Source organism: Cynocephalus volans, chromosome 2, assembly GCF_027409185.1.
Source record: "Cynocephalus volans isolate mCynVol1 chromosome 2, mCynVol1.pri, whole genome shotgun sequence".
Taxonomy (NCBI): Eukaryota; Metazoa; Chordata; class Mammalia; order Dermoptera; family Cynocephalidae; genus Cynocephalus; species Cynocephalus volans.
The window spans coordinates 8,537,972-8,557,314 of NC_084461.1; the positions used below are offsets into that span (position 1 = coordinate 8,537,972).

A 19,343-nucleotide genomic window follows, 5' to 3' on the forward strand; every position below is an offset into this window, starting at 1 on the left:
GGTCGCTGCCCTCAGCAACACTCTGCCATTGCTCCTCTCTTCTTGCTGTGTGACAGCCCTCTGCAGCTCTCCAGACACACACCATCACCCCTCCTTCCCTAATTCACACTCTCTGTTGATAAGGTAAGATGGAGGGAATCTGAGGAAGTGCCTGAGACACGCCCAATAACTGTCCTCTACGTGTTCCGAACACCATGCCCCGTCACACCTCAGAGCCCCCACTTACCATCATGTCATACGTGACACCATAACGCTTCCTTACCAGATGTGAACATGGGCCCTCAGCTCATGTGACCTCTTCTTTCCTGAGGTTTTCATTTTGATTTTCTTCTTTGGCTACAAACTGAGGTTTTCTGTTTTTAAAGTAAAAATCACAGGTGCTGTACCCATAAATTTTCCACGTATCTTTTTTTTTTTTTTTTTAAGGAAAGATTGGCCTAGAATAAATCTCTTGATTCAAATTTACTTTTCCTTCTTATATATGTTGCTCTACTTGAATATGATATTAAGTGCTCCCCTGTTTGGCTGTTTTTTCTTTCTTTCTTAAATCTTCTCCATCATTTGTTTGGCTCCATTTATCCACTAATTAGTCTTGTTTCATGTTTGTTAAAGACATCCTTGGTTATTCTATTGCTTGAGATTTTCATTTGGGGGAGTGTCTCCCTGTTTTCTTTATTCCTCGGTGAGTATAATATTCTTGATTTACATTTTCTTTTTTTTCCCCCAGACCTTTTGAAACCATGTTTTACAGACTTAAGTAACAGCAAAGCATTTTGAGACCATCTGACTTTTTTCCATTTGTAGGTGTTTTTCTTTCGTTATCCTTAAAATTTAAAAGCTTCACCTGGCTACTTTCTAGTGTTCATTTATTCTGAATCATTGGGTCAAATAAGGCATGCTTTAAAATTTGCAGACTCAATTCTTCCTTTATTTCAGGAAGATTTTCTTCAATTGTGTCTTTGAGGACAATTTCGAAGGGGTTCTCTGGTTCAAAAACACCAGTTGTTGTAATGTTGCAATGTCTTTGTGGGTCCTTCATATCTAGAATCTTTTTTATTCCTACATTTGCTACTGCAAGCATGCAAACATTTACCCTGTGACTACTTTAATTTTTAGCTTTGTTTCTATTCCCATGAAATTTGTAATTGAATTACTACTTCTGCAATAGCATAAAGAATTGTTTTGATCCTCCACTTGTTCTCTTACACCTGTGGAATTCCTTTTTCTCTCACTTTGTTTCTTTCATCATTTCAACTTTGGGTGCTTTATTCACGTTTTCCATTTTTTAAGCAAAATAACTTTGCAGCAAATGTACTTTTGTTCCTTTGGTGATGTATTCTACTCCATCCACTTTTCTGCAGCCTGAAGTGACAGGGGAGGGACACAAGAACTGGAGTTCGGCTCAAGCTCTCTCTTTGTTGATGGCTCTATTTTCTGAGATTCTTATAAATATTTCATTCCAGAGTTCAATCCACTTTGGGGGTAGGGAAGGGCACATTCCTGATAAACACAGCACAAGCTCCCAGTCAGTCCAGTCTGCTAAAACCCTGTAAGCCTGGGTGTGAACACAGCCTTCTTGTATCTATCTATTATCAGCCCTGAGTTTTCTATGTAAATATCACAAGTTTCAAAATGAAAACAATGATTCAAAGAGTGTCTGTGTGTGTGTGTGTGTGTGTGTGCCTTCTTCCTCTAACTTTCTTTAGCTTCTGGCCAATGTTTTTATATAAAACTTTGAATAATCCTATATAACAAAAAAAAAGGATTTCATAAAATATAATACTGAAAGTCAAAAGGAGCAATAGCATTCTTTTAAAAATATCTTTATTGAGATATACTTTGCAAACCACAAAACTCACCCATTGATGTTTAGTTATTCTGAGTCGTGCAACTATTGCCACAATCTAAGGTGTGAACATTTTAAGGTCATATTTGATTTAAGGTTAGAACAATTTTTGACACACTAGGATCGAGGCAAGGTGAAAATGAAAAGGATACATCTCTTCCTAGAGGGAGAACAGAAGCCATGCGACTGAACGGGTAGGGAACACAGCATCAGAACAGCCGTGGCCATGGGCACTGCCAGAGCAACAGCCCCTTGTGAGAGCCAGGAGTTTACTAGGTATTCCTGGTTTGATATCTGTGTCATCAAACCTGGAATCCCAAACCTAAGACATCAAACTGATTCTGTTAGTAATTTAGGAAGCACTCTGGCTTCCCATTCTCTAGTTGTGAATGGTATTGTCCTGCTCTATCAGGTGAATAGGTATCAATTCCTGGGTAAGGTACAGCACGTGCAATTGGCCTGCAAGGACTCCAGCATGTGTGCCCAAGAGTAGCTTTGATTGATTGTTAAAAAAAAAAGGAGAAGAATGTCCCTGCTTTGGCATGATATAGTTTTTTAGTATTAAGTTTCCTAGAAATAAAGAAGACCATGTGAGGGATCACTAAAATATGGTATTCTTGAAAACTAAATTATTCTGAATTAAAATTTGCAAAGAAGACATCTCCTTTGTATATTTTTAAGAAAACATATTAAACTGTGCTGTAAGAGTTAAACGAAAAGATTTACAAATTAGTTGAGACATGAAATTTGTAATTTATAGAGGCTCTAAAGTTGAAATTGTCAAGCTAGTCTTAACAAGCTCAAATACTGTCTGGGAATCCAGTTTCCCGTAGAACTTCTCCTGTGCCGTCCCTGAGTCACTGCACATGGTCTGGAGCAGGGCTCTCTGCAGGACCCTTCATATCCATGGTTGTTTACTGCTGGAAGGTGCCTTCACCCACTGCAAACTCTTCCTCCCCTTGAGTTTAACAATTGACCTGGCTAGTGAGTGATGGAAGCTGTGGAGAGTTCTGGATATGGCATCCTCACCCATGATCCCGACCTGTGATTCAAATTAGCAATATCTTGATGTATGCCACGATTCCATTTGTAAGTAGGCAGTAGAATAGAACAAAAGCAAAAAATCATGTCTGTGGAACCATAAAATGAATTTCTGTAAGACGCATTTGCCCAAAGACACATGGCATATCATTATCACCATGAGATCTGCAAATGTGGAGACCAGATCAGCCAGCCTGGAATCCCTACAGCCCGCCAGGCCTGAGATAATGCTCTCAATAAAATGCAGACTGAGAACAGGGAATTTAGGGAGCATCAGCACAGTCATGAGATCATTCAAAACACACTTCTGCAAGCAAGTTTCTAGAATCTGTGCTGTATAAAAGCAAAGGACATTGACTATAATTTATTTGTATTATAATTTATCAATTATAATTTATCTAGGTTGTTCTGTTTTGACTTGATTTAGATTCTGTTCCAACATATTGTTCATAATAAAAATGCTTAAGTATTGTACTCCTGTGGGCAAGTTTTTAAAAAATGGTAGAAGAATTTGCCAAAGACTAAATGTGTATGCCCCCCCACCAAATTCCTATGTTGAAGCCCTAATCCCTGATGCAACAGTATTAGGAGGTGGGGCCTTTGGGAGGTGATGAGGTCATGCGAGTGGTGCTCTCATGAATCGGATCAGTGCCCTTATAAGAAAAGGCACAGGAGAGAAGCTCCCTCTCTGCTTAGAGTACACAACAAGCAGGCAGCTGTCTAAAAACCAGGAAGAGGATTCTCACCAGAAAACAAATCTTGCAGGTTCGCCATCTGCCTCCTGAGTGCAAGGCTGGCTCCTCCTCAGGCAACAGTCAGCTTAAACATCACCTCCTGGCAGAGGCAGAACCCAACCACCCAAGTACAGGGGCCCACTGGGCACTGGCTACCACATCACTCTACTGTACCCACTGCCTACGGTCCTCATCACCTTATTAATGATGCGTCTTACTTTCTGATTTGTTTATTTTCTGCTGTTCCCATTAGAATGTGAATTCTGAGAGAGCAGGACAGTGCCAGCTGTCTGCCTGTGGACTTCTCAGCACTTCAAATGAACTTGACAAATAGGAAAAGTTCAGTAAATCTTAGCAACATCACGATTAAAATAAATCAACTGACAAATGTATAATTATAAATTGAGAAATTCTGTCAAGAAGAGATATATTATTAACAACAAGAACAGCAGTGGTAATTGTGCTCCATGAGAAAGTGCCAGTTATACAGAGCACTGGGCAGAGGATGGGGAGGGACAGACTCCACGGAGGGGCTGCTGTGTCTGGGGAACGTGAAGGCAGAAGAGACCTAAGCTGGTGAGAGAAACAGTCCCTGAGGCAGGCCTGGGCACCCAGAGCTGTCCCTGTAACAAACCAGGATGAAATGTGCCTCCCACACTCCAGCCACTTTGGAAATTGAAGGTTCAGTTGTTATTTATAATGTGATAAGCATTGTGCCTATATTTGCTATAAAATATTCTGTTACTTAGGTCCCCAAACACATTTTTCAGAATGCTACCATGCACCATTTCCTACCACAGAAATATTTTGCTCGGAGCTCTGTTTTTGAACCGATCAGAAATCACCACAACAATCCCAGGCTAACACAAGCATTTCACCCAGCAACTTCCTTACAAAGCTTTCCATTGTCTTAAATTACCCAAATTAAAATGGACTTGCCAAGAAAACACTTATTTTATGAATAGTTGAGGAACAAAAGTTAAGAAACGAGGCATTGTCCTTCCAATTAAAACTAGGATTAATATAGTAAAAACAGAGTAAAATTAAAATTTCCAAAAAGACGTACAGAAGATGAGGAAGAAAAGTGAGCCTCAGGGGTTTTGCTGGTTGCAGGGAAAGACGACAGACTCAAAGCCTCAGATTAAAATTGCATGTTTAGAATTTAACACACAAACTCAGAAGAGGTAGAAAGCTCCTTGGGGAAGAGTAGAGCTCCTACCTGTGGCTAAGTAGATGATGTGGACGAGCACATCTCTGCCCTGCACCACGTCGACAGCCACGTGGGAGAAGCGGCTGTTGTCCTCCATGAAGGCTGGCACTGTGGTCACCGGCTGCACCACCTCGTGCATCAGAATGAACTTCTGAGCATCCTGCAGGTTTCTCTCTGTCAGGTTCACGTACAGGCCCTGGTCCACGGTGCCGCACTGCAAGGGAAGGCAGGCCGTGTTACCAACCAGCTGCCTGGACACCCATGCGTGATGGTGGCCACCTCACAGTGGTGACTTGGAAACTGAACGTCACCACCCATACCTGAATGTGCAAGCTTCCCTATTTCCTTCAAAGTCCCCACTGTTGTGTCCCTCCCATTTTAAATTTGAACTCATTATGTTTGGGGAGTCTCTCAACTCCATCATAAATGAACTGATCAGAAGTTAAAAAAAAAAGTAAAGTAGAAGTCATTGCTAACTTTCATTTAAACAGCAGATGCATGGAAACTACCCATCACCTGTGGAGTCACTTGAGAGGTGTCCAGCTAAAGGCACACTATTATGCTAATGCCTCTGTCTGATAAATCAGGTACCCAAATTGAAAATGCGGCAGTCGAAAACTCCATGTAGATTTCTTAGTTTTCCTATCGTAGCAGCGGGTGTGCTACGAGCAAGACACAAATTCCACGGTGAGAGAATCACACCATTTCAATCTGCAAACCATGTAATGTCATTCTAATATCATTCACACGGGAGACGGAAATACTCATGCCCTTATTGCTTTGTGCTTGTACTCAGAGCTAGAAGAAATTTTAAAAAGTCACTTAGAGTTTAGGAATCTGAGAAATATCATGGCAAATTTGCAAGAAGTGAGAGAGATAAGGAGATAAGGGAAACTGGGAAGGAAGGGAAAGGAAGAAAGGAAAAGGAAGAAGGAAAGAAAGAGATTTTCCTCTGGAGAAAATATCACAAAGATGAGTCTGGGATACACAGGGGGTAAACCAGGCCTGCAAATTGCTGGTGGGTGTTACGTACGACAGTTTCTGGCAAGGAAGAGGTTAAAAGAGGGTAGGAAAGAAAGCACAGCTTTGCTAGAGCAGAGCTCAGAATCAGAAAATTTCCACCAATACCTCTCATTTCTTTCATAAACTTTAAATCCTGGTACAAATAGTGACTGATTCTCAGCAGAACTTCATATAAGCAGGTTTGATGGAAATGAATTTCTGAGTCCATACTGCCTGAAACTACCATTTATAACGTGTCATCTCTAATACTTGGTTTTATAACAGGTTAGAGGTGCAAAAGTGTAAGATGGAAATTGCTTTTTTAAAGTAGATGATATTTTTGTAGCATTTGATAAAATGCCCTACACGCCATAAAATGATAGGTCAATCGTAGAATTAGACAATCTTGGAGTTAAATGGATTTCATCTGTCTAGTCCAATGCCTAATTTAAAACCATATCCTTGCAGGGGCACCCTGCATGAATTCAGGTAAAGGCTCAGCCCTGCAGCCGGTGACCCCAGTGCTACTTTGGCTCCCCAAGTCTCCAGCCACATGGTCTCAGGTGAATCATAACGCACGAATCACGTACTGTCAGGTAAAGCCTCGCTTCTTAGCCTCTGTCTTTTTACCTGTAGAATGGCTAAAAAAATACCTACTCTGCTCACTTCTCAGGGCTGTTGTAAGACCAACTGAGATCATCAGTGTAAAGCATTTGTAAGTTAACTGCAAGTACTTACAAATGCCAAAGAACAAGATAATGTGCCTGTCACAGAGAAGCCATTTAACCAATGGTAAATGGTAAATGCGTTCGTCTTGTAGCAGGACAGCAATTCTATGGTCCATTGAGCTGCAGTGGCCAGAGGGAAATGAGTGAATAAATAAGGGACCGAAGGAATCAATGAGTGAGCACACAAGCAGTTGCTACTGAGGGAGGGGGTGGGAGGAGGCTGTGCCTGGAGATCTTATATAATTATGGCATTTAACAGTAACACTTGGAGGACAGGGACATTGCCTGTCAACAAGTGTTTCGGAAAATGCAAACGAGCTCTGCAGGACTTGGTCTGAAGTCCATGCAGTGAGTTCTAGCATGGAGAGTGTTTGGTGGTTTACTCTTCCTGAAATTGACAGCATACCCAAGGCACAGGTGGCAGCTAGCTACCTGCCTGCACAGTGAAGTTTGCACATAGGTCTTCTTTCAAACACATGGTGTTTTTAAGAAACTGGCATCATAAGAACCAGAAGGCATAATATAAAAATGAGGACCTCTCACTGCTCTTAAGAAACCCAGAGAGGTGCAGAGCTGGGAGGAAGTTCTCAGTGGGCCGGGACTCCCTGGCAGGAACGCTCACCACCCCTGCTGGTCTTTACTCCAGCATCCCATGTCTCATGTAGGTCATCTGCCTGAATTGTCTAGAACTGGTTTTTGAAGTGCACTCTACTGCTTCTTGGTTTCTTTTTGCAAGCCTTTAATGAATATCCCACCCAAAGATTCTGTTTCAAATATTTTGAAAGTTACTCAGATTTACAGAATATATGTATCAGATTGTAGGAAACTCACCTAGCTCTCTAATGGCTGTAAATGCTCTAGCTGGGCCTTATATACTGGTTACCTGCACTGACTGTGTCAGGTACTGAGTGATACCCTGGGGACACTGTGCGAGAGGAAAACAATAAAAAGAACAAAAGCACAGCCATTGCCCAGGACCCACAGTGGTTGTCATGTTAACACCTCTTCAGGTGATGAGGTCAGTAATTCCACTATTTTTTAAAACAATAGTAAATACTTGAGTTTTTTTTAATTTACTTGTTTCAAGGACAACAAATCCATCCTTGTCCTCGCACACCAGCGCTTGGTGGTCAGGCTCGCGATCATCTCAACTGTGCTGAGAGGCCCGATGGTAATGCACCTCCCTTCACTTGCTTCCTCGCTCCATCCCACCTTGCTGCAAACATGCCTCGTGGACCCAGGGGTCCCAGTGGATACGGCCTCATCTCTGCCTTTGGTCCTTCAACAGTAGCCTCCTCAGATGCTTAACCACTTTCAAGGGTCTATGTTTTCCATTTGGGCTCCATCCTTTTAGATTGCTGGCATTCAACACTGCAGAGAAAATTCTGGAGCCTGTTATACCACAGCTGTGCCACTGGTTCTGGCTGATGTCTTTAGTGACTGATGCTTTTCTTAGTGAGGCTCAGGTTTGGGTGACTTTGGGGATGGCAGCCTTTAACAAGGCATATTTTCTGAGCAAGAGCTAGGGTGGATTCTTGATTGCAACTGATAAAAATAATAGTTTTTGTTTCTTCATTATTGTTTTCAATTGATATTTTTGTATTAAATTTGGAAATATTATGTACTGTCCCTCCCAGCCCATTCTTACTGAACCTCAATCCCCTTTCTGCTCCTCTAATTAATCAGCTACTTCTAGTACACAAGTGCTGCATAAAATTCCAAATGTCAGCAGGAAAAGCAAGAATAAAAAAATATATCTAACCACTTCTCACTGTCTGTTATCACAAACATAAGGCCTTTTCATACATGTTTGATGGAAGGATCCTTAGTTCAAACTAAATTCCTACTCTGTGCTCATCTGGATGGTCTCAGGAATGCCCATCAGGATACCCATGCCAGTGTGGCATCAAATACAGTAAACAAAAATAGAACACCAGGCACATATTTGTACCAGGGTCATACAAAGAATCACCATAATCTGTAACTTTAGTTCCCTACGAGTATTAAATTCTGCTCGAAGACAGGCTCAGCTAAGCAAACTTCCTGCCTGAAAGCAGCCACATTTCGCATGCGTTATTCATTATGCTGCATGGACTTATTTCCATCTCAGAAATGCGACTAAGCCCCTCAGTGTGACGCTGGCATTATAAAACCAGACGCTCTTGGCTTTAGGAAATGAAGGGATTTGCTCGTGCTACAATTGTATCCAGGTGAATGGGCTAAAAGTTATCCACTGCATGGAGCTGGTGAGGCATTATAAAGTTTACTAAGTCACTCTGTTCATTGTGAAGATTTTTGAAATGTAAACATCGATACATTAAAATACACTATAATTATAGTTAATTTTTTAAGCTTCAGAATTTTACAAAGGACTTTCTTAAAAGGAATGATATATTTTCTCCTCTATATAATGGGAGAGTGTTGGGAGTTCAGGAGAGACGTCTCTCATCTGAGAATTAAGCAAGTGGACCATAGGGGGCCACAGATTTGTGACTCCTTAACCTTTGGCGGGGGGGATGGGACAGCCAAGGGGGCTTCGTGGCCTCAGTGCTACCTCCTCTGTATAAGGGGAGAAAAATGAGACAACGTATATATTTACCCAACCTGTGATGCCCAGAAGACACCAAATAAAGGGTCCCTAGGAGACATCTTTATCAAATACATTATACAGTAAACAATGCACATTCATTGATATTATCCAAATTTATTCCTAAAATATTCCCACACATTTGTGTCCCTCCTTCCACATTTTATTAATGAAAACACGAGATAGAAGATGCTAAGTAATCTGCCCAAGGAAAGCAGTAAATGGTGCAGACGACATGTAAACCTGTCACCTTATTCTCAATCACGTGCTCTTTTAAAAATGTAAAATACTATAAGAAATACACAAAAACTCTCTCAAAACACTTAACAATTGAATGACCATTGCCAAAGCCCAAGAAAGGTGTAAAATAATCAAACCCTTCCGTTCTCTCAGTTTCCTCAGAAGCCAAAGGTTTCATGCTTTGGGGTGATGAATCAACTGGGATTTGGAGTCCTAGACACAGGACCCATCCTACCACTGATTAGGGATGGTAACCCACAGTCCTTTAGTCAAAATAGAATGAGATTTTGCATCTGAGGACTAATGTTGGGACCTCAGCTGGGCCTCTAATCAGCTGCGCAGCCTTAGTCACATTATCTGTCCTGAGGCTCAGCTTTCTTCTCTGCATGTGGAGAGGTCATCACCCATCACAGCACGGCTGCACACGAGAGGATTCATTGCAAGCACCTTGCACAGCGTCTGGAACTTGGTGGTGTTAAACATTACACTCACGATGACAATGTTGATTATTACATGAAAGTTGACAGTAAGAGGCCCTCAAGGAAAGCCTGCTGCTATGGACTAAATGTTTGTGCCCCAGCCAGATTCACACGTTGAAACCCTAACCCCCAGTGTGGCTGCATTTGGAGATGGGGCCTCTAAGGAAGTTATTAAGGTTAAAAGAGGTCACAAGGGTAGAGCCCTGACCCACCGGAACTGGTACCCTAGGAAAGACAAAGAGACACCAGAGTTCTCTCTCTCCAACATGTAAGGACACAATGAGAAGGTGGCGATCTGTGAGCCAGGGAGGGAGTCCTCACCAGAAAATGACCTGCTTACATCTTGATCTTGAACTTCTAGTCTCTAGAAATGTGAGGAAAGAAATTTCTCTTTTTTAAGCAACTCAGTCTGTGGTATTTTGTCAAAGAAAACCAAGCAGACTAACACACCTGCTGACTGACCGAATATAAGTAAATCACTTAACCTCTTTGAGTCTCAACTTCTTCTAAACAGTGGAAGGCGGCAATAATGACCCACAAAGCCCCTTGTACCTTCATGCTCCTGTAATTTTACGATTTATAGATGAATGGACTCCATCTCCTCTACTTTTCCCCCAGCGGTCCCCACCACGTCTGTTCTCCCCAGCAGGAAATCTCGCCACACTTGCCAATTAGAGCTCTAATCCTATTTGTGCGTCTCCACTGCTCTGTGCTCTGGCTCCCGTTCATCGGAACGTCATTCATTAGGGATCAGAGATTCGGGGGACACGGCGCCCACCATCATTAGCACTAATTGAAGTCTGGACTCCTAACCCACTGCAGAGTGCTGGCCTCTTTCAGTCCAGTCTCAGGCATCGCAGCTGACAAAAGACCCTTTTTTGGTCCAGGCGCCACAGTTGACAAAAGGCCCTGGTCTATCGACATTAGCCAAGCTGAGTGTGGGACCATCCACGAGGGGCAGGGGAGACGGCAGCTGTGCTGTGCACCACCAGGGTACCCCACAGACTGCCCCAGCATGTCTACACCGGGTTTCTGCCTTTGTCATGGGAGGATGCCCAGAATCACTTTGTGCCCCCTGAACTTACCTGGAAGTTGGGGTTGGGGTTGGGATAAGGCAGCCAGGCGGAGCGCGAGTTCTCCTGGTACTTGAAGGGCCCAGTGAAGGCCTGCGAGATGGCACTCAGGTTGAAGACACACACAGCCGAGGCAGCGATGCTGTTGCTGGGCACCGGGGAAGAGAGAGGACAAGCGGTCAGAGAGCCCCACAGCAACGGCTGACCTCCCAGTGACACAGCAGGCAGCAGCTGGGACGTGGGAGCAGCTGTTACAGACCCTGGGAGCCCAGTCTCTCAAACATGCCAGGGGACAAAGCTGGAGCAGGGAATGGGATTTCCCTGTGATTTCTATGTAGAGGAACATTTCTTCCTCAATATAGAAACAAGGTCAGTTAGCGGTTGTAACACTTGTAATCCCGCCAGATGGGATTAATTCCCTCAGCCACCAAGAGGGCAACACGAGATTGTGAAGAGCACTGTTTTGACTTTTAAATTCTGGGGGAAAAAAAAGGTTTTCTCCTCTGTGAATGGGGCCACTCACCACTTTTCTGCAGCTCTTTTCCCAGCCCATTTATCTGGTCACCTTAGCTGACAGAGGGACCAGCTTCTTCTCTTTTTAAAATCCCTAGATATCTGTTTTTGTCTTCCTTTAAAAAATAATCAACTCAAAGTATTTTGTAAAAAGTACCTGTCAGACCCTTCATGTTTTTTGTTTGTTTGTTTTTTTAATTTAAAAAGGATTTTAAATTCAAAGGGTCAGGGAGAAAAATTAGACATAGCACTGACATACGAAATCTTGAAGTTTTAATTTAGAATTCAAGCTCTGCAGAGAAAGCTGTGAACAAGAGCCCTCAGAAGGTCAGCGCCCTTTCACTAAGCACAAAAACAGCAGAATATTTTGGTTAAATAAATTTGCATTTTGAGGTCAGCTCCTGTTCTCAAAGGGAAAATGGGGATAAAAGGAGAAAGCTTATAAATATTTTCTGTATTAACTCTCTGAGGCAATATTATGTCCACTCCAAATCAGTTGTTTTTCTTGCATCAAAGGAAAAATCACAGAAACTTCAAAACTGAAATACCTACCTTCTATTTGTTTTATTTTACAGACACTGAATAGGTGCTAGCCACTATTCTAAAGGCTCTACTAATTCCAATTCGTGTAATCTTCAAAGGGTAAGGGAAATTTCAGATAAGGAAAATAAGACACTTGCCCGAAGTCCCCCCGCTACTACATAATGGGGCTGGACTTGAACCCAAGCAATCTGGCTCCAAAGACCAGGATCGGAATTCTTCGTGAGAGCTCTGTGTGAAGCAGACAGACAGCATCGGGAAGCATCCCCACGGAAGGCAGGGTGGTGAGGACAGAGAGGCGTTTCCTCTGGGAGTCCAGCACCAAGGACAGGGGCCGGCAGGAAGCCAATGCCCCAGTGCCAGAGAGTAAAGGGGTGGGACACTAACTATCAATGCATTCATTTTGCTACTTTTATTCTTCTTTTTACTGCTCCTTGAAAAGGAAGAACATGAGAAGTCAAATCACAAGTGCAGGGAAGAATTAGCCTTCGAACATGTGAGTGGACTTTAATAAGAGCAAGAAAACAACTATGCTGGAGTGAGCATGGCCAGACACCCATGACAGATTCCATCCAGGGCTGGCCTGGGCTCTAGTTTCAGCCGGGAAATGCCCCTGGATGTCCCAGTAGCTCCAGTCTCAGCATCCCTCACTGCTGTTGGGGGAACACTTCCTCCCGACCCCTGGTGAGCCAAGCACTGTTGGTGCAGCACCTCCATCTCCACCCCCTCGGCCTTTCACTTGCCGGGCTCTGGGAGGGATGGGGAAGGAAGGGCAGGTGTGACTCCACCCCATGCCTCCCCTCTTCCTGGATGGGCCTGCCTGCAGAAAGTACATGTTCACCTTCCCCTCTGGGGTCTCCATCCCTGTGAGCTGGTGAGGCCTGCCCAGGTCTAGACTGTCAGTGACGACCATGTAAGTGAGTCCCCTGAAAGCTGGGATCAGTATTAATAAGCCCTACTGGCTAACAGACCCACAGCCACACGCTCCAACCTGGCCTCCATCAGTAATCAAGGTAATAATGTGCCTTAATTTAATGCTCCATTTATTTCTTAACTTGTTTAGAGCCCAGGTAGATAAAAAAAGAAAGGTGCTAGAGAGCCTCTTGGTGAGACCAAAAATAGGGAGACTTAAGTTTGCTTCTATTTGAAGCCATCGGTAGAAAAGAAGTTCCTTCTAGCTCTTCATCTCCTTAGGACTGACGAGCAACCTAAGCTCCCATTCCCTCCCCAACGTCACTCTGTATTCATATCTATACATATTTTACCATACTATCTATATAGCATGATGTCTATATTAAATACAACAATAGTTGTACATAGCACACTATTCATACTATATACAACTATAATAGCAAGCAACCACTATAGCCAAATCCTCCTGAGACTCCATTTCAGTAACATACTATTTCCCTCAGCCCAACTCATGCACAAGTGGTTGAGAAAACCACACAGTCCTAATGACAAAACGGGTCAGAATGGTTTCCTTTCTCCCCATTCTCCTAGGGCTAAGAAACCTTGACAAACATAAGAGGCATTCCCAGACCCTGAGCACAAGGCTTAGCCACACTACTGCACCGTCTCCTAACTCAGAGACAGGACATAACCGGCTACGACAACATTCACTTTCTTTCAGTGTGAAGCAAGTCCTCGAAAGAATGTGGTCATGTGTTGAGAAGGTCAGATCAAGGCTGAGACATGAGAGGGAGGAGAGGAGGGACAGACTGTGGGATTAGAGATGCATGTCTCAGAAATTCATTCCCAAGACACAGTGAGAATAAGTGTCCAGGAGAGAAACGTTCTGTGTCTGCCAGTATAGATGCTACGTGCAGGGTGACTTCTGACATGGTGAGTATGTGCAACAGTAAAAAAACAATAGTCTGGAATAGTCGGTGTAGTGGATCGAATTATGTTCCCCCCAAACTCCCCGAAACTTGAATTGTGTCCCCTCAGTTTTATGTATTAGAAACTTAGCCCCCACTGTGACTGCTAAGACGGTGGGAAATCCTATTATGGTAACTGAAAGGTGAAGTCTTGAAGAGGTGATTGGACTGTAAGACCTTGCAGTAGTGAATGGATTAAAAATGGTGGTCAGGGGCATGGTTCTGAGGACTTTAAAAGAAGAGGAGAGTCTGTCTTTCCCTCTCTCTCTGCTTCCACCATCTTGCAATGTGAGACTTCTGATTCACTGTCACCACCAGCACCTGGACTTTGGACTTCTCAGCCTCAGAAACTGTAATCAATAATTGTAATTTTTCTTCATAAATTACCCAGTCTCAGGTATTCTGTTACAGCAACACAAAAGGACTAATACAGAAAATTGGTACCAGAGAAGTTGAGTGTTGCTTATAACAAATATTTGAAAATGTGGAAGCAGATTTGGAACTGTGTGTTAGGCAAAGGTTGGAGGAGTTTGGAGGAGTCAGAAGAAGACAAAAAGATGAAGGAAAGTTTGGAATGCCTTAGAGACTGGTTATGTGGTGGCGAGCAGAATGCTGATAGAAATATGGACTGTAAAGACTATTCTAGGGAGGTCTCAGAAATCAGAAGGAGTTTATTGGAAACTGGGACAAAGATCACCCTTGCTGTGAACTGGCAAGGAACTTGGCTGCGTTGTGTCCATGCCCTAGGACTTTGTGGAAGTTGGAACTCAGGAGTTGTGAACCACAGCATTTGGCCTAAGAAATTTCTAAGCAGCAAAGCATTAAGGAAGCTGCATGGCTACTTGTAACAGCCTACAGTGAGTTACAGTGGCAAAGGCACAACATAAAGCCAGAATTTAAAAGGAAATCAGAGTGTAAAGATTTGAAAATTTTATAGCCTGGCCATGTGGTAGAGAAGCAGAGAGCACTTCCAGAAGAAAAATTCAATGGTACTAAGATTAGTACAAAGGAAAGGGATATCAAGAGAAGGAGAAAAAGTCCCTGAAGGCATTGCAGAAGCCTCTGGAGCCAACCCTTCAATTTCAAGCCCAAGGGCCCAGGGAGACAAAAATGGTCTTGGAGAACATGCCTGAGGCACCCTCCATGGTCTTGCTGCCCGAGGCCACCTCAAAAAGCTGCTTCCAGCACCAGCACCCCAGCTGCTTTGGCTGCTCCAGCTGTGGCTAAATTGGCCCCAGGTGTGACTAGACATGCAGCTTTGGAAAACATTAGCTGGAAGTGTTAGGAGCATCCATGTGGTATTAGGTCTGCAGGCTTGCAGAATGCTAGAGCTGTGGAGGCTTGGGAGCCTCCACTCTGATTTCAGAGGACATATGGAAAAGCCTGGGGGCCCAGGAAGAGATCTGCCTCAGGGGTGGAGTCACCACAGACAACCTTCACTGGAGCAATGCCAAGTGGAAATGTGGGGTCAGAGTTGCAGCAGAGAAACCCCATCAGCACCATGCCGGGTGGGGCCATCATGGAGACCCCAGATCTGTGGAGCTATCAGCATGCAATTCCAGCCTGTGAGAGCTAAAGCATCATCTGAGACCAGAAAAGCCATTGGAGCAGAGCTGCCCAAGGACTTGGGGACCCAACTCCTATACTAGAGTGCAAAGGAGGTCGAACATGGAGTCAAGTACATGATTTGCCACCTTTGAGATTTAATATCTACCCTGCTGGGTTTTGGACTTGTTTGGGACCTGTTACACCTTTCTTTTGGGCTATTTCTTCCTTTTGGAATGGGAATATGTACCCTATGTATTTCCCACTATTGTATCTAGGAAGCAGATAACTTGTATTGATTTCACAGATGGTTCTTTGAACTTTGGAGTTTTGAGCTGAAACAAGTTAAGACTCTGGGGATGAAATAAATGTATTTGCATGTGAAAAGACATAGTTTTGTGGAGACAGGGGTGGAATGTAGTGGATTGAATTATGTTCCCCCAAAATTCCCTGAAACTTGAATTGTGTCCCCCAAGTTTTATGTATTAGAAACTTAGCCCCCACTGTGACTGTTAAGAGGGTGGGAAATCCTATTATGGTAAATGAAAGGTGGAGCCTTGAAGAGGTGATTGGATTGTAGGACCATGCAGTAGTGAATGGATTAAAAATGGTGGTCAGGGGCGTGGTTCTGAGGGTTTTAAAAGAAGAGAAGAGTCTGTTCTTCTCTTTCTTTGTCTGCTCTCTCTGCTTCCACCATCTTGCAATGTGAGACCCCTGGGTCACTGTCACCACCACCAGATGGACTTTGGACCTCCCAGCCTCAGAAACTGTAAGCAATAAATTTCACTGTCTTTACAAATCACCTAGTTCCAGGTAATTTTGTTATAAGCAACGGAAATGGACTAATACAGTCAGACACTTGTTTTTGTGACTATCTAAATTGACAATTCACCATTTTGGAATGGCTCAGATATGACAATTAGATAACTTTTGACATTGGTGGCACTTTGTAGCTTTGTTTTTGTGTTTTGTTTTCATTTTTCCCAGAGCCAGGGGAATAAACAGCTGAGTAAGGCAAGCTCCCCTGTGTGTAAAATTGATGTCAACCAAGTGACTGAGCGTTTGTCTTGTGCAGACCACAGTACTTCTTAAACAAGGTTTTGGAAAGCAAATCAACTTCAGAAACCATAAATGGATTTTAAAAAGAAAAAAATAATAATCAAGGAGGAAAAATAACCTCTAATGTTGAAGAGCAGATTTACAATACTAAAGATGTCATGATGAAGTGAGGGTGGGGTGCAGCCATCAATAGTAGTCTTATTTTTCTACCTTCCTGTCAGAAAGAAGACTTGATTGGGTAAATGTTGTTATCAAGTGAGCATTAACAATTAAGTTCAGCCGTAGAAAGAGCAGGAAGGAAAGGTTAGCAAGGAGGTCAAGGGCAGGTGAAGGGACTCTCTAGAAACACAATTCCTGGGTAGGCTTTGGATGCCCAAGAGATAAAAAAGTAAATGAAAAATACACAGAGCAGACATCACAGGGTGACCAACTGTCCCTGTTCATCCAGGAGTAGGATGTCTCCCAGGATGCAAGGCTGATGTCAATGCTGAAACTGAGATAATCCAGGAAAACCAGGACCGTTGGTCGCCCTACCCATTTATCAGCACTTTGAACCCATCCAGATTAAGATCGTTTAATTTGGATACAAATAACTGGCTTGTGTCCACAGTGTTAGGTCACCAGATTAGAGATTTCAAAGGTGATCCAAAGCAGAAGCCATAGCATGGAATCATCACTAGCACTGGCAACGTGGAAGAAAGTGGAGCTCACGGGCTCAATGTGTTCTTTAGTTCCTGGGGGTGGGTTGTGCTCTTGCCGAGTCTTATCACAGCACACCAGCTAAGGATGCAAAAGAACTGTGGGCTTATACAGTACTTTGCCAGACTGAGTGAATGTAAGATCAGGAAACTTCGTATGGTTTACCGAGTTCAAATATTATCCCTGCTGAAGTTAGGCGTATCCCACTAAAAGAAAAAATTACTATAATTTTTTCAATAATATTTTTAAAATATAGTTGCCATTTACAAAATGTGTTCTAAAACAATGGTTTAAAATGCAGCTATGGCAAAGTGAGAATGAGCATTTCATCTACAAGAAGGGGTTGAGGCAAGATCAGTCTTGAAGATCAGACTTTCCAAATAACAGTGCTTTCATTATGCACAAATGCATGACTTGCATATTGAAAAAAAAAAAAGGAAAAGAAAAGAAAATCTTCTAAAGTGTGCTGGAATTTCAGAAAGTGCACAGAACACATTGGAAAATCAAGAAAGAGAAATTCACAATGGAATAATTTGATATTACTATTACCTAAAGACAGATAAAACTTTTTTGATTAGTTTTATTTTCCTAACACCAGTCTCACATATTACCAAATCACATATTTTCGTCTAACATTTAATTCATACAAAAAAGTCTTTTTATTTATTTTTTTTGGCTGTTAGCCCAGAAAAATAAGAAAGAGTTCCTTCAAAGCAACTTTAAAACCTCAAAGGTCAAAGAACAAAAGACTCATTCAGAATGAGTAGAAGAGAAGGAAAAGAAACTATTTCAAGCTACGTACACATTGGTGGTGAAGATGCCATAGACCAGATCCAGCTCTGGCAGGAAGAAAGTGCTCTGCAGCTCGTTGTAGTAGAAGGGGACCTCCCCAGGGCGGGAGCAGTTCAGACGCGCCTTCATGAACGTGGTCCAGGTGTCCTCCAGAAGGAACCGCCCCCCAATGTCATTCTTGCAGACCCTGGCTGCTCTTGAGAACACAGTTTTCCCACAGTCGTGCTCCACGGCATTTTCTCGGAAAAAGAAGTAGGTGAAATTCCCAATGTCATAAGATGACACGAAGTTTGGTTCTGGAAGCAATAAGAGAGGAGAAAAATCTCAGCATCCAGGTGCTATTCCTTGTTTGCTTTGCCTGCTCAGTATCTCTTCCAAGGAGACACAGTTTTGTTTAGAGAGCACCTATTTCTTTCAGTATAAATGGGAGGCCTTGAAAGCAGTTTAGTGATTAAGCTATTGGGGAAGTCAGTGTCACCCAGAAGTTCTCAATGATGGAAAACTGCCGGCATGATTCCACACTTAAGTATCCTTAGTTAAATCAGCGTTCACGTTAATAAGACATTAATACCATCAAAAACCTGCAGCGGTGCATTTTAGAGGAATACATATTACTTTACTTGCAAATTCTCACATAACCTTCGGAAAGACAGGGAGAAAATAAGGTTAAAAAGATGAAATGTGATTTAGAATACGAAGTCTTCTGTCATGTTTCTTTGTGTATAAGACAACAAAATTCTCTGACTTATATAAATATGTATGACAACTTTGACATAATTTTTGAGCTTTTACTAAGGACTTTAAAAATGTTCTTTACTGGTAAAATCTGAAACAAAAACTGCAACTGTAAGGTTTATGCCTAGAATTAGCTTTAGCAATTCCTGTTACTATGGTGACCATGTAATCGTGAGAATCAATCTTTATCTTCTTATTTCTGTCGATAGGAAATCCATTTGAGGAGGAAGGGTCCTAAGATGGAGCTATTGCCTTGCCACTTTCTGGTCTCATAATTAGCTTAAACGTAGGGATTGAGAAATGACAAAATTATGACAAAGCTTAATCATCAAGCTCATTGGGAATTTAGGAAATAAAGATTATCAACTGAATTTCACATATAGCATTTAAATTATCTTCTTGACTTCCTGTTTGAATCCACTGATGATAGATAATACCCTATGAGACACAGATATGCTCTAATATTTATTTTTAAAAACTCTAATGACCAAGTTTGATTCTTACTCTTTTCTCTATTTCTAAGAGCTTTCCATTTAATCAGTAAGCATCTGCATTTTATGGTGCAATTAGGATAATTATGGCAATAACCTCTGGTGTTCAAAATTAATGGAAAGACACAGACAACAGCTATATCCACAAG

General features: G+C 42.4%; 1 protein-coding gene across 2 annotated transcripts in view; it reads right to left on the bottom strand.

Moving 5' to 3' along the window:
* Nucleotides 1–19,343, bottom strand: part of SEMA5A (semaphorin 5A) — a 484,391-nt gene that overhangs the window by 128,514 nt on the left and 336,534 nt on the right. For both annotated transcript variants that reach the window (XM_063085994.1, XM_063085995.1), the window contains exons 9-11: nucleotides 17,979–18,264; nucleotides 10,953–11,088; nucleotides 4,841–5,045 (exon numbers count right to left, since the gene is read on the bottom strand). In XM_063085994.1, the coding sequence (XP_062942064.1) occupies nucleotides 4,841–5,045; nucleotides 10,953–11,088; nucleotides 17,979–18,264 (627 nt within the window). The remainder of the gene's footprint in view (nucleotides 1–4,840; nucleotides 5,046–10,952; nucleotides 11,089–17,978; nucleotides 18,265–19,343) is intronic.